This window comes from Rosa chinensis, chromosome 2 (genome assembly GCF_002994745.2).
Source record: "Rosa chinensis cultivar Old Blush chromosome 2, RchiOBHm-V2, whole genome shotgun sequence".
NCBI lineage: Eukaryota > Viridiplantae > Streptophyta > Magnoliopsida > Rosales > Rosaceae > Rosa > Rosa chinensis.
Window position 1 is genome coordinate 31,004,491 of NC_037089.1, and position 15,341 is coordinate 31,019,831.

Sequence of the window (15,341 nt, forward strand, 5' to 3'; positions counted from 1 at the left end):
TTGGTATAAAAAGCTGAGATGATAATATAGATGTCTGTTGGGTGAAATTTTATTTACTACAATTATTTTTTCTTTTAATAATTGTAGTTAAGGACAATTTTGAGATTTTAAAAGAAAAATTTTGATTGTAAGGTGAATAAAATATTTAGTATGGTGCAAATAGTCGCACGCTTATTTATATCTAGACTGTAAACCCACCCCAACAAAATAAAAAACATGCATCGGAGAGCTTATCAAGATAGATAAAGATGGAAAATCATATTTTCATTTTTGGAGCAACAAATGAAGAGGATTAAAATACTGCAATAGAAAAATATAACTAGTACCAAAAATATGGTTAACCGATGCATATTACGAATCCATGTTGAAAAATCTGCAGAGCTGTTGTCAAATATGCTGCTGCATAAGTAGTTCCACTGCCGAAGCAAAATGCAAATACTTGTCATAGCAAATAACTATAAACAACCAAGAGCACACAATAAATAACAAAAAATATATCAAACAAAAGAAAGTACCACTATACAGCCAATAAGCCAACCTTTGCACATGTTAGACAATTATGAACAAGGAGCAGCGCTCCAAATGAAATTATAAACATTATCCTCAAACTTACAGTATCAAATTTTCCCATATGTATATATGTACAAAATGAGAGTTGAGGCCAAAATATTAGTTCTTTCAGCCATATAGCATCAAACCATTAACACTCGAGCCAAAATGCTGTACATATGTTCAAAAAGGCTGCAGGAGCATGTCTGGACTACACGTGAGACTTACTACTTTGCGCCAGTAACGAGTTTTTTATATCCCTGTAACTTTGGAGCTCTTCTAAGGCATCAGCTGTAGTTTTTGATGTTATGAGCCCTGATGATATAACAGTTGAAGAATCAGCAGGCTGAACTGGTGCCTGACTCTCAGAAGAAAGATTGGCCTCTTGTTTACCATCACTCCACATTTCAGGCCTGCAGCCTTGTGACAAACTTACTGAATCTGAGACCTCTTGCCGAAGAGGTGGGGCTTTCTTTAGCATTCTTACAAGCGCGCCAACAGCAGCATCTTGGGATTTTTTAATTGGAAATAATCCTCCAGGCTCATGCCTTTGGTCAAAGGATTCAGGTCTGCCACAAAAATGAGATCAAATTAGAGAAAAAAATTGATAGATATGAAAGCGGCAACTGCATTTGACAAGAAAATCAAGGGAACCTAAACGTAGCCCATACTAAAGTCATGACCAGAACCACTAGAGGCAAAGAAGACAATGACACCTTATTTCAGCTAAAACAAAAGTTGTTTAATGTGCATGTGATGAACTCCTTTTAGCTCAAATGCCTTTGTATTATAATCAAAGGACTCTTCGTTTTTTTGTAGCTCCATGCAAACATTATTATCAATCCATGTAAGGCACTTATCACCATATTAGACAACAGATGAGTTTAAACATGGACTCATGTCTATACGTATAGCAGACACAAGATCAGCTCATAAGTGATCTCATGAAGTTTACATAATGTCAAAGAACCTTGCCCTAAAGATAAAAAAATCACGACGTCCATAGCATTATCACACCATTCTCAAATGGTCCGCTCCTAAACCAGGACTTGTTCGGAAGTTCCTCAGTTCTTTTCAGCTAGCCAGAAGAAGCTCCTGTCAATTGTTAGCTTCTAAACTTCTCAATAACCCTAAAATTCCTCAACATGTGAAATCCATTACCCTTTAGTCACCCTTCCCCAACTAATGTACTTGACCCAAGTACAAACAACACATTTTAGTCATAAGAACAGTTACAATACAAAAGTTCAAGTACAGAATTTTATTCCATCATTATATTACTTAACGCATGCACCAAACCTAGATAACCAGCTTTAGAGTCTAATTTCCAAGCTACAACATGTTTGGAGCATAGGATACTCAACCGTAGCAAATAGCTGGTTGGGTACTTGAGGGGATTCAAACCCCAGGCCAGATGGGAGCAAACCATTGGCCATTCCACTAAACCCTCGGTGGAAATAGAGTGCTCACAGGCAACTGAAATTGCAAAACAGAATCAAGTCCTAAACAGCTAAACGGCAATATCAATACTTTCTAAAATGAAAGCAGGAAAGGGGTGCAAGCACAACAACAAAGGGGTGGCTCTCTGCAATAAGCAAGCATATCTTAGTTACTGTCAATATCTCCCAATCACTTCATGGATTCAGCAAAAATGAAACACATCCCCCCCAAAAAAAAAACAAAAACTGTCAACCATGTGTTACTATTATGTTGAAGCATGTTTATTTCTTATTTCTGACTAGCCAATTTCACATTGTTTAATCAACTCTTGACTTGAAATTTATGTGTCAAACTATAAAACAATAAAAAAAGCAGACACATTAACAAGTGGAAAGTTGAATAGCTTATATAAATACTTGAAAAAACATAAGTAATTCAGATATAATGTATTCACTAGATAAAAACAGAATATTTTACCTGCTACCAGGGTCTGTCACATCATCATCATAATCAAATGGGCAAGGATACTCCGAATCATCAAAATCATCAGGAAAAGACTTAGTGGAGCTTCTGGAAAAGGATATCTGGGGTGAGCCGCCTGATGATATCTTAAGCCCAGAACATTGTCTAGACTCCCCTTTCCCAAAAGAGAATAACTACAATGGTGAAAAAATAAAAAGAGTCATAAATGAAGTACATAAAGTAAACTTCAAATGAAAAGTTCAACTTGATGAGCATCTGCAATACCTTTTCAACTGATGTCCCAACTGTAGCTTTATCAGTCTTAAAAGTACCAGAACTTGTACTCGTAAGGGGGGGAGATGGAGGAAAATTTAGCTTCTGGGAGGATGCAGGGGAATTAGCACGTTTGGCCACTGGGGCACTGACCGGTGCACTCTCAGATCGTAACAGATTTTTTGAAACATGATTGCCAGGAATAGAGATTGGCAATGATGGAGAGGCTGATGGGGACAGTGCGGGAGAAAAGCCAGGTGAAGGACAATACTCATAAAAACCTACATCCTTCTTATAATCAAGAGATGTTTCAGGCGGATAACGTGGTAAGCTTGTGGGTGGGAAATGGCGAGATCTTGGGTTAGAAATTGAAGCATGAGGTTCTGAACGCGTGGGCGAAGGTGAGAAAGAAACTGAAGGTGGTGAATCTATACCATGGTCATAACTCCAACTATGACGCCTCGAGAATGAAGACGATACTGGAGTGGCACGTGATAATGATCCTGTCACAGGAAGGGATGGGAACCTTTTAAGCGGGTCTGCCAATGGGCTCCCAACATAGTCTGGTATAACTTGTGGAGACATAGGAGTCGATGGTTCAGAGCTTACATCTGAAAGTGATGAACAATACAACACTGAAAGGCAAAGCCTACCACAACCCGTATCCACAGGGGTAAACTCAAACCGCTGCATTTCTGCATCTTCTCTACATGTGAAGGGCTCAGCAAAAGAGGCCACCCGGTGAGCAAGAGTAAATGGAAGAATTTGGCCAGACGAATTGAGGTCACGATAAATTTTATAAGCAGGCAAAAGCCTAACAGTAACATACAAAGACCTCAAGAGTAATATTGATTTCTTATACAACATCTGTAAAGGATTATTGCTTGACCTCCTACTCCCTGATTTTGTATCTCTAGTCTTGCGAGTATCATACTGCAGTACCCATCTCTCTATAATCTTTTCACTCTTTGCCTCACACCAAAAATCTTCCTGCTCATAATTCCAACAGTATGGATACCGCTCTTTCAATGACAAGTTCCTAGCAAGATCCGTTCTAGGTGAACATTCCACCAGGTCACTAACAAGTCGTCTCTGGACCAAAACCACATCAACCACCATAGGTTCAAAATTGCTCTGGCGCCAGAGATCAAGATTCTCCAGCGCAGCAGGGCATTCTCTTAGAGCTAAATTAAACCACTTATCCCTTGGCCTCACACTCGAGGAGGACGAAGAGGAAGATGATGGCGACGACAAGGCTTGTTCGCCACTATAATTTCTTGAGGACACATATGGGGTCCTCGACTCAAGAATTATGTGAAGACTTTTAGCATAGAATTCAGTGATTATTTGTTCCTTCATTGCTGCTTCAGAGTGAGTATTATTACCATGAGAAGATGCCATAATGTCAAAAATATATATAATCGGCACGTACCCTTTTAAGAAAATCACGCAATTGATTGATCCTAGCAAGACTCCAGTTTTATTCACTCCACTGCAAAACAACCAAAGCATACAGAGATCAAATGGCTTCCAAAGCGAAAACCCATTATCAATACAACTCAAGAAAATCAAAGCAAGCTGATTTGCCTATAGATATAAACCACACATACTTCAACACAATCCCAGTCGGTCACAGAGTCACAGAGACAGTGTAGCAACAATGATCAAAAACCCAGAAAAAAACCCAAAACAGCCAAAGACCACTGATTCAAGAATTTCAGATTAAAAAGATAAGATCAAAGAAAAACCAGAGGTGCATCCAACTCGAGAATTAGAAACAAGGAGGGCAAAGAAGAAGTCCTTGTTGAGCAAGAAACGCGTTTGGTGATGTGGGTTTTTTCACTTTGTCACTGATGGGTTTCCAGTTTATATAATTCGAAATTTCGGGAGCTAATATTTTCCGCGAAACTGAAGAACCCTAGAGAGGAGGTTATGCTAAAGAAGCAAAACCCAGTATGGATATCAAGAAAGAAAAAGAGAGAGTACGAAGCTGACTCACCAATGAGCGAGGGAGAGAGAGTATTTGTAGACGGAGAACGTAGTCGAATACAGGCTTCTAATAATTTTCTTTTTCTTTCAAAAAAAAAAAAATATTGGAAAAGTTTTGGTTTTTGGGGTTCTTATCTGCTTCTTCCACAAATTTTAAGGTTTGTTTTCCGTCGGAGGTAAAGGTCCCTGGGGCCAATCAGTGGGCTGGAGCTCCCCAATCCCCATATACTTTTTTCGGTTACTTATGAACATAATTATTTGACCAGACTCGTTCACATATTCTTTTGTATGAATTTTTTTTTTTTTGCTTCTTATCCTTTACTGATGGATGGAGTCAGGGAGGCTTCGTTGATGCTGAAAGGGCGTAGACACAAGAAATTTATTAAAATTTATTAAATAATTAAGTCAAAACTTGAAATTGTGACTGATCAAGCTTAGTTGGCACGTGAGTCTCACAAAATATACACGTGGCTCATGAGTTATCAAAGTCAAGTAGGCTCTATGAATGACACATAACAAACTGTGAAGAGGCTCGTCGGCAATAAATAGATGTATCCTGATTAAATCAGGTGATATTAAGACGGATCAACTGAATTAAATCTGTGGGAGGAAATCACCCGTCTGAGTATTTTCTGTCTCTATTCTGTCCCACCAGTACCACTCTGACACCTGTATTCCACATGACATCTGTTCAACCCTATTAAACTCATTTCTTTTTATTAATCTTAAATGAAATTATACCAGAAAAAAAAAACTTCATGTCTCCTCTTCGGTCCCAAACATCCATTGCTGCAACGCCACTGTCGTGCTTCCCGAGTAAAAAAGTTTTGAACTCCAAGATTTCCGGCCGATGCAACCCAGTTGATAACCCTTCTCCTCTCAATCTACATTATCCTAAAGTTGATACATGCCAATACATTTTGAAGTCATCAAGTGCTTCAAAGAAAGTATAGGTGGATTTTCAAATTTGGGTTTTGTTATTGAATTTTGCAACTTTCTGTATTTTGTTCGTTTTGTGTGGTAGGTTGCTTCAGATTGGTATTCCTTATTTTTTTTTTTTTTTTTTTTTTTTGAGTGGAAGACGACAATAGAACCAACACACACACCCATGCAGTGTATCCCAGCATAGCCAGACTAATCACTGCACCGCAGACGCACGAACCATTGGGTGTTTTAACTAACCCAGGTCCCTCAAATCTGCTGGCCACGGGATGGAGTTGGGATTCGAACTCTAGACCTGGGGGTTCCAGACTAGGCAGCTCGACCAACACACCACACCACGTGGTTAGATTGGTATTCCTTATTAAGATTTGGGTCTTTGCTATCAATTGATTGAATTCAATTTGGGTTCACTATCAATTAGTCTAGATCACCAATCAATTTTGGGGAAGCTTAATTTTCCAAAGAAACGAAACGAAGGAAAAAGTAATCATTAATTGCTTCAGCAAGATTAGCTTTCAATTAAATGAATTGGTCTAAGTTGGAGGTGAAAGAATGAGAGTTCCAAAGTGACAGCTTCCTATGGAAGATCCCATTCTTTTCATTCTTTTTTGGGAGGCTGAAGATTTAGCAAGAGATTGATGAGGTGGGGAAGAAGAGCCGACTCACCTGAGTCTTACTTTCCTTTTATATTTTTTGGTCAGTGAGTATTTTTTTTTTTTTCCTTAAAAGAAAAAAAAATTGACACTTAACAGAGTTAGATTTCTGTTACTGGATTGACAGATGTCGTCATTTTACTGGTGGGACAGAATAGGGACAGAAAATATTGGGACAGGTGATTTCCTGATTCCGAATAAAATCAAGCATTATATGTCGTGTACTGATTTGATATCAATTGAAATGAATTGATTGATCATGGAAATCAAACATTAAATTAATTGACCAAATTTCTTAATAATGATGATTAAATCAATTAATTCAGAGTGATTAATTTAATTATGTCATTAAGAAATATAATTAATGATGTGTCATCAATGCGTCTTAACGATATGCCGATAATATAAATATCACCTCTCAAATTAAGGGAAGGGACGGGAGACAAACAGAAGAAATCTCTCTGAAGTTCAAAAGTCTCTCAAGCTTGTGAAGAACCATCAAGCTGCCAAATAGCTCGTTCCTTCACCTCACCGACTTCAGACAAACAAGGTAAAGCACCCAAAAGCTCAAAAGTTGTCAAAGTCATGGAGAATCAACAAGTACCAAGCACACATGCCGATTCAGTCACCATCAAAGTCGAAAGACACTAACCACGTGACACTGCTGGTGGTCCAAATCCTACCAAGATCAAGCCTCTGCAGCCTTTGATCAACTATCGTCGTCAACAAAGCAAATTCTCTGTAAAGTTCTTCATCAAACTCGTGGAGAATCAACAAGTACTAAACACACATGTTGATTAATCCCCTACCAAAGTTGAAGAACACTCACCATGTGACACACTCGTGGCCCAAATCCGATCAAGATCAAGCCTCTACTGCCCTTGTTCAACCACCATCTTCAAATCTCTAACACGATATGAAGTTCAAAACTACAACCGTTCGATTCAAGATTTAGTACTCGTCACCCTTGGATAAAATCAACATTGTAGATTGAATCAGAGGAGATTCTTCTTAAAGAATACCCACAGAGATCGTAACCCTCAAATTCATTAATAAATTATATTACATGTGTCCTTTTATTTGTTGCAAGACTTTTGCATTTACAAAGGGATATTGAATTCAGGTTTAGACCGTGTTACTGCTTCTCTTATATTGGCTCTACTGTTGGTTTGTCTTGTATAGGTACTAGTCTTGCTGAGTAAACTAATCAAGCTCATGGTTGTTGCTGATTGTGTGGGTGAACTAATCTGGGGTGTTTATATAAAGATGTGATGGTGCTAACGTAGTGCTCATGGGTGTTGTAGGTGGGTCAGGTATGAATCCATTTACTTTGGGTTTAAAATCTTTGGGACTTGCTAGTAGGGTTGTTATTGCTACTGTTGGACCTATGGTTTTAGACTCGACTTGCGGCCTCTTATGTTTAGGGATATGTCATAGGTTATCACATAGATCTTAGGTCTTTGAGAATATATATATATATATATTTTTTTTTAGAATTTGCTAGCACTTAGAGCATCTCTAACAGTGGTGTCAAAATCCATTAATTGTGGAGTTCTAACGAATACAAAATACGGTTCTCAGCTTCTTCAACCCATCCTTCAAATCCACCGTGGAAGACAGTTCTGGCTTCATCCTGTCAAATTTGACAGACTCAAGTGTTCTGTCTTTTCTTTTTTTTTTAATTATTTTTCTCTCCTTCTCTCTCATTCTTTCTCGTCTCTCTTTCTTCATACTTGATACCTAGACCAAAGCAAAACTTCTAGTCTTGGGTCAAGTTTCACAGATAAAACAGGAAAACAAGACATGGGGTTCTGTGGGTTTTCTGGGTTTTTTGTAAAAGTCTCTCTATGATCGATTTGATGAAGAAGATGAAAGGGGTTGTTGCTGTGGAGCCTTCTTTGTATGCTCTGTCTTAGGATTCAAGGGTTAGATTTAACATCAGAGTCTTATGCAAGACTATGAGAAGCTGCAGAAGGTATGTACCGCTTCTGGGTTTTCAAATCTTTTCTGGGTTTTCATCAGCTTTGTGTATGTAATTGTTTGTTACCTGGGTTTTTCTAGATTTGGATCTTTATGTGATTGTTTTTGCTGTTGAGCAATTTGAGCTTATGCAACTAGATTTGAGTTGAAGAATGAGTAATCAATTTTGGATAGAGATGATGAAGGAGCAGAAGGAAGGGAGGAGAAAAGAGAGAAATAGAAGGAGGAAGATAGAGATCCGGATTTAAATAGAAGAGCAAAAAAAGAGGAGAAGAATAAGAGAAACATAAGGAGAAGAAGATGTGATCATGCATTTTGCGTTTTAATAAAATATACATTTATAACAAAATTGTCAAATACCACATCATCTATCAAATTCAAATTTGACCCAAAATTTTTAACATTTAACCTCAGAGAAGCGAGTTACTATATATATTGTAACACATTGAATTATTAATCAATTGATATTCTCCAAACAAAAAATAAAATAAAATATCTAGTAATGAAACCCTAATTTCTAAACGGCCTTCTACCTTGAACCAGATCTTTGCGAGATTTCCCCGTCTGGCGACACCTCATCGTCGGTGTTGGTCTTTGGCCACACTGATAATGTACACTTCTTGCTATCAGAGGAGTGATTTTTTCTATTGCAAGCTTAGGCTTTCTAGGATCAAGCTTGGAGGTTGCAGCAAAAGGGTCGACATCGGGTTCCAGTTTGCAGTTCCCAGGCTATGGAGGTTGCGGACACAAATTCAAGGGAGGGGTTTTGGATTGGGTGGGTTGGGTTGCTTGATCCATATCTACTATGAGCATCGATGGGGGGATTGATGAGAGTTGATGGTGGCTTGGGGCACTGTGGATCTGTATCCAATTGGACTCGGGTTTGTTTGGTACGTCGTTTCGTTTCAGGTCTCTTGGGTGGTAACATCGAGGCGGTGGTGTTTCTGAATTAGTAGTGGTGGTCGCAGCGGCAATAGTGGGATGTGCGCTAGTCTACCTTGTAAAGGAGTTGGAGCCTGGGCCTAAGTTGGGCCTTGGGCTAGGCTTTTCCTTTTGGGATTTTAAGTTTAGATTTTTTTTTTCTTTTCCAATAAATTCTCACCTTGTTTGGGGAAGCTAGGGGGTTTGGTCTCATTCTACGCACTTATGATGCTTTATTATATTCCAATTTCATAGTTCATTACTAGATTAATCGAGATTTGATGTCGAATAGATGGTACTATCCTACATACAATTTTTTTTTTTTAGGGCTAAATACTGTTTAGTACCCTGTGGTATGAGTTCAACATCAATTCAGTCCCTCAACTTTCAATTTCATCAAAAACACCTCCACACTAGTAATTTCTCGTCCATTAGGTCCCTCCGTCGGGATTCTGTCAATTTCCGACGTTAAGCTGCTGACGTGACATTTCCAACTCAGCAAAGTGGGGCCCCACATGAAAGCCAATTTCCCAAACTGACCTTGACTTCCAACACCTCTCCTCCCCCTCCCAAGACATCCTCGACCCAAACCCACCTTCTCTCTCTCCAACTCCAACCCGCTTCCACTCCCTCTTTTGCTCTCTACCGACAAACATATAAGGATATGATATTTGTCCATGAACACAATAAACGCATTATATCACTTTCACTTTGTTTCTTTGTTTCTTTGTTTCTTGTCATTAACATAACAGAGGGAAAAATCCAATAATCTGGGGATAGAAATTAATTCGTTAATTCCCTTATAAACAAAATGCTAACTTTGCAAGAAAATCAATTCGTCAATTCAATTAAGCCAATTGTTCTTACTTGACAAGAATTATACATGACCACACCACAAATCGTACCAGTTTCTTTTCTATTAGACTACCAAACCCACATATTGTAAAATCAAAATGAAAAATGACTTGAAAGATGAATCAACCTATCTGATTCTTCAGCCTTTCTTGAAGCCCTAGTAAAATTGTTCAACCCAGTTCTTGATCGGTCCTCCATTTCTCATTTCCTGTAAAATTAGAATCCAACAATTAAACCCCATTTCATTCCGAGAAAATCCCACCAAAAATCTTCAACAATGAAACAGAGCAAAAAATTCAAGAACGTACTCGAATCTTTATCTGGGTTTTTCTCTAAAACTCCATTCTCGCGAACAAACACAACCCCTACACACACCTAGGAGCACCCCTTCTTGCTCTAAAAGCTCTGAACCCAGAAAGAATTAGAGAGAGAGAAAGAGAGAATCGACGCCGACAAGCTTCGACAGCTCCGGCGGTTCTCCAGCTTTTTTCGGCCATCGTTTGAGGTGCATGAGGTACAAAACATGATCATCTCGTGGAGTTCTACTTCTTTGTATATCGAGTTTCTGATTTTGATCAAGATTTGAACGGCTTGATATTTTAAGTGTATCATCGGGTTCACGGCATCGATACTGATGTTTCTGGGTCTATTCTCGATGGTGTTTCCATCCTAGCTAACGAACTGAGGATGGGTCGAGCTTCGATCGTTGATTAGGCTGAGTTGAAGAGCTCGGAATTGAGAAATTGGTTAGGCTGGTTTTGCTTCCTGTGTTCTTCGTCGGAAGTGCAAACCTGCAATTTGGGGCTCTGGTTTGATATAGCTTGATTACGAGTTGGGTTGGGTTCTCTATGAAAGTGGTGGTGGTGGTGGGAGAAAGAGAAGGTGGGTTTGGGTCGAGGAGGTCTTGGGAGGGGAGGAGAGGTGTTGGAAGCCGAGGTCAGTTTGGGAAATTGGTTTTCATGTGGGCCCCACTTTGCTGAGTTGGAAATGCCACGTCAGCAGCTTAATGTCAGAAATTGACGGAATCCCGACGGAGGGACCTATTGGACGAGAAATTACTAGTGTGGGGATGTTTTTGATGAAATTGAAAGTCGAGGGACTGAATTGATGTTGGACCCATACCACAGGGTACTAAACAGTATTTAGCCCTTTTTTTATCTGATTTACCTGTCATCTATTCATAGTAGTCATAACCTAATAATTAGAAAGTACACACTTTAGAATATAAAAGGTGAACTTAGTGTTCCGTTACCTGTTGCGACGTCTAAAGCTATAAACATAGGTGACAACTCTCATTTCAAAAAGAATCACCAACATTGGTTCTATATAGAGGTGGCAAACGGGCCACTAAGCACGAGCACGGTACGGGCCCGGCACGCTTAAAAGAGGCCCGGCACGGCCCAAACCCGTTAGTGGCCCGGCACGACCCGAGCACGTTAGAATAACAGGTCGGGCTAGGCCTAAGAATATTAGCCCATTGGCCCGGCCCGACCCGAGCAAGACATATTGTGGGCCGTCCCGTTACAAACACAAAATTTCATTTTCTTTTTAAAAATATTAAAAAACTACAATGATGAGATTTGAATATGAGACATTTTTATTTAAAATCTCATGACAATTCCACCGATGCTTTCTTTTATATTGCCAAAATAATGAAACAAAACATTATATCCTTGTTTTGACATAAATATTTTTTCTAAATATTAAATATATGTTTATTAATAAGGGTCTTTTCCCTTATACCCAAAAAGCTTCTGTATTGTGCCCAATTGCCCAACACTTTTGTATTACACTATTACTTTTGGAAAAGACTAATAAGGATAGGTTTGTTCAAAATAATGTCTTTTGTATCCTATGTTGACCCCTGACTTTAGCAATATTATTCGACCAAAAAAAAACTTTGCTCTAAACGACAAAAACAAAAACAAGACTAGCCTTCAACATGCCTAAGTTTTTCACCTAACGGCTACTTTAGCAGGCGGAATCACTGCTGCTTGTCCTAATTTTTGGTTTTAAAACTGATTTTTTCCAGGTGAATAGTACGATTAGAACTTTGGATTTCTATAGGATGCATGCATCTAGATAGTGAAACATAATGACAACTATAATTAAGGAAATGTAATGACAACTATATTTGTTGAAGAAGTGGGTGAGCAACCACCTGAATTCATTTATTCAAATATACATACATGCTAAACATTTAGAGCCTCATTCTCAGGTAGCTGTTTAGCTATCCATAAGAATGAGAACAGATACTTACTTGTAATAAAAGCACACTACTTCACACTTAGATAGGAAGGGAAGCACACTCCTATACTGTTTGAGAGAAGACTCTTCTGCTCAATTTTCTAATTCTGTTTTTCTAATCTAGAACTGATATGGAAATTTTCGAATGCCTTACAACTGAACTTCAAGCTCCTTATATAGGGAGCGTAACTTAAACTAGAATTCAAAACATAAAAATGTACAAAACAACTCCGTGACCTTCTGCTTTCCTGAGTGCTCCTGATGATGGAGGTCGTACGGGGAAAAGCAAAAAGCTTTATTAGGTGAGTGGTGAAGTGTTTTTTACTTGCCTTTTGAAAAGCAAAAGTAGCCTTTTTAAGTCAAAAGTGCTACAGTTGCATCTTTGGTGCTCTTCTTTTTTCACCTGTGGCTTCACCCGTGACTTTACATATTCTCATCTATTTCTGAGTTGTGGCCAAAGACAAAGGAGTTGTTGTCTGCCTGGGCCATCCTAACAGTTGTTGCATTATCTTCGACATCTGTGTCTACGTACAACTTGTAATGGTTGTCTCTTTCAAGCTTCTCTATCCATTGTAAGCACACCAGTGTCAAGTCTATCTCTTTTCTGGTGAGAGATAGGAACAGGTCACTGCTGACTACGTCAGGGTGATCGTAAGCAGTGATTATAGTTTTTTCTCCTGCTGCCAAAAAGGTATTGTTGACATCTTCAGAGATGATCTTTTTGATATATTCCAAGGCCATGGCTTTCATCCATGGGATGCTTGAGTTTGGCTGGCCATTGTATCCAACACAGGCTGGTTGAAGATATTTTCTTTGAATAATTCTCACATAATGATATGGAGAAATATACTCAACCTCTCCGTTTGCCTTTTGAATCCATTCTGGAGGAGTGGATCTGAACTTCAGACGAAGCATGCAGTCATTTTTTCTAATGTTCTTGACTGTATTGATAATGATGGGAGCCAAACCTTTTAGATCATCATTTGTTTTAGTCCACAGATTATGGACAAAACCATTTTCAACAAGCCAAAGCTTGTGTTCTTGAGGATGTTCACTCTGAACATTGACTAAGTATCTTCCAACATATGGTCCTGCAATGATAAAGAGAGTTGGAGGAACTCGGTCTTCAGAATTATGACTTCCTATCAAACTATGAAATTCATGCCAGTCTGATTCATTAAGTGCCGTGATAGGGAACCTAGCACTTTCTGGGCTTTCAAGGAAGTGAATTTTTTCATTTCTTACAGCACTCTGCTGTGTATGAAGTTCTTCAAACTGTGGTCTACCATTTTCATAGAGTTCCTCAGCAAGTGCAAAGAGTGCTGGAAACATCAAACCACTGCTCCTTTCCTAAAAAGCAAACAGGAGATTATCCATAATTGCTTTCTGGTGGTAGGCTAGTCTCCTGCCAGTTCTGAACACAGGAGTATCGAATGTTTGAAGTTCATAATTAAAAACATTTATTACTCCAGTTGGAGTAGGTTTGCTTTTTGGCAAAGCAATAGCCTTCAACAGTCTTGATGAGCCTTTACCGTTTGCTGTTTGAGATAGGCTAGCCAATCCTTTACCCTGGGATTGATCAGTTGTGGCTAGTCCTTTAGGACTTAGCAGAAACCTTTTGAGGATTTTTTCTTTGGTTTCCATGGGATCCTCTTCAGGTTCATGTTCTTTCCCAGTTCTTCTGCTTCTGGGATTACGACCTTCGTCGTCATCTTTTTGGCTGAACATTGCCAATTCTCTGGTCAAGGCGTCTGGAAGATAGTTCTTGTTTCCTGCAATTAATTCAACAACATAATCATATTGGTTAAGAAATAATTGCCAATTTGCTAATCTTCCTCTATCAGCAGCTTTATCAAGTTTAAAATTTTTGAAATTCTTTACTCTAGCACAATCGGTGCGGACAGTAAAGGGTTTTCCAAGAAAAGCTGGAAAATTTAAAATTGTTTTCTTAACAGCCAAAATTTCTTTTTCCCCTGTGGGATAATTCAGTTCTGCAGGGCTAAACTTGCCACTACAAATTTGCAGATCTTTTCAATATTAGTTCCAGGCGTTTTTGCCAGAACCACACCGGACCAATAATTATCGCTCGCATCTATTTGGAGGATAATTTCATCATTCTCTTCTGGTTGTTGAAGAGGAGGGAGGTTTTTGCAGAGATTTTTTATCTGCTTTACAATTTTTTCATCATCTTCTGTGAAGTTCTATTTTCTCTTGGAACTCGTTTTAGGAGATAACATTGCTGTTAATCCCGAGATCTTAGGGATGAAATCTCTCCCATAATTTATGACACCTAGGAACCTCTCTAGACTCTTGGCATCAGGGATTCTATCTGGGAATTTCCAGATCTTCTCAAGGATATGAGGTTGGAGTTTTATTACTCCATTCTTGATGTTTATTCCTAGGAAATCAACTTCATCGAGGATAAAGAAGATTTTCTTTTCTCCTAGGATAATTCCATGTTGAACTATCAGCTTTACAACCTCATAGAGGTGTTTCATGTGTTCTTCTCTGGTTTTGGAGAAGACAAGGATGTCATCAATGTAGACAACACAGAACTCCGAAACATGTTTGAAGATGTTGTCCATTTTTCTTTGGAAGATTGAGGGAGCTTGCTTTAGACCAAAAGGCATTACCAACCGTTCGTAATGACCTTGTGGTGTTCCAAATGCAGTGAGAGGCACACTCTCAGGATGCATCTTGACTTGCCAGAAACCTGACTTTGCATCGAATTTTGAAATGACTTTGGCTCTTCTGAGTTGGTTGATCAGTACTCTTACTTAAGCAATTTGATAACCGTCTTTGACAGTCTTCTTGTTGATATCTCTTTAGTCAATTACCATTCTAGCTTTTCCTCTGAGCTTTTCTGCATGATTTCTCACATAGAATGCTGGAGCATGATGAGGGCTAGTGGAAGGTTGAATTAATCTCTTGTTCAGGAGATCTTCAATATCTTTTCTGAATTCTTTTTTATCTTCCTCTTTGTACTGAGGAATGGCTTTGACATGACAGATAGCATTCATGTCATGCAAT

At 38.8% G+C, this 15,341-nt stretch overlaps 1 protein-coding gene across 4 annotated transcripts; it reads right to left on the reverse strand.

Moving 5' to 3' along the window:
• Positions 1–547: 547 nt before the first annotated feature.
• Positions 548–4,917, reverse strand: LOC112187153 (autophagy-related protein 13b). Of its 4 annotated transcripts, none has more exons than XM_040514711.1 (4): positions 4,724–4,917; positions 2,737–4,216; positions 2,467–2,645; positions 548–1,118 (listed from the first exon to the last, which is right to left on the reverse strand). In XM_040514711.1, the coding sequence occupies exons 2-4, from the start codon at positions 4,123–4,125 to the stop codon at positions 761–763; spliced, it is 1,926 nt and encodes a 641-aa protein (XP_040370645.1). In that variant the 5' UTR covers positions 4,126–4,216; positions 4,724–4,917; the 3' UTR covers positions 548–760. The 4 variants fall into 4 exon arrangements, with proteins under 4 accessions (XP_040370645.1, XP_040370643.1, XP_024181587.1 ...); XM_040514709.1 differs by lacking the exon at positions 4,724–4,917 and adding an exon at positions 4,473–4,715; XM_024325819.2 differs by lacking the exon at positions 4,724–4,917 and adding an exon at positions 4,335–4,715.
• Positions 4,918–15,341: the final 10,424 nt, after the last annotated feature.

Coding starts and splice junctions, on each gene's coding strand:
- LOC112187153 (XM_040514708.1), bottom strand. CDS start 4,236: ATGCTTTGGTTGTTTTGCAGTGGAGTGAATAAAACTGGAGTCTTGCTA. Junction 2,646..2,736: donor TTGGGACATCAGTTGAAAAG/GTATTGCAGATG, acceptor TCACCATTGTAG/TTATTCTCTTTTGGGAAAGG. Junction 1,119..2,466: donor GTGACAGACCCTGGTAGCAG/GTAAAATATTCT, acceptor TTTTTGTGGCAG/ACCTGAATCCTTTGACCAAA.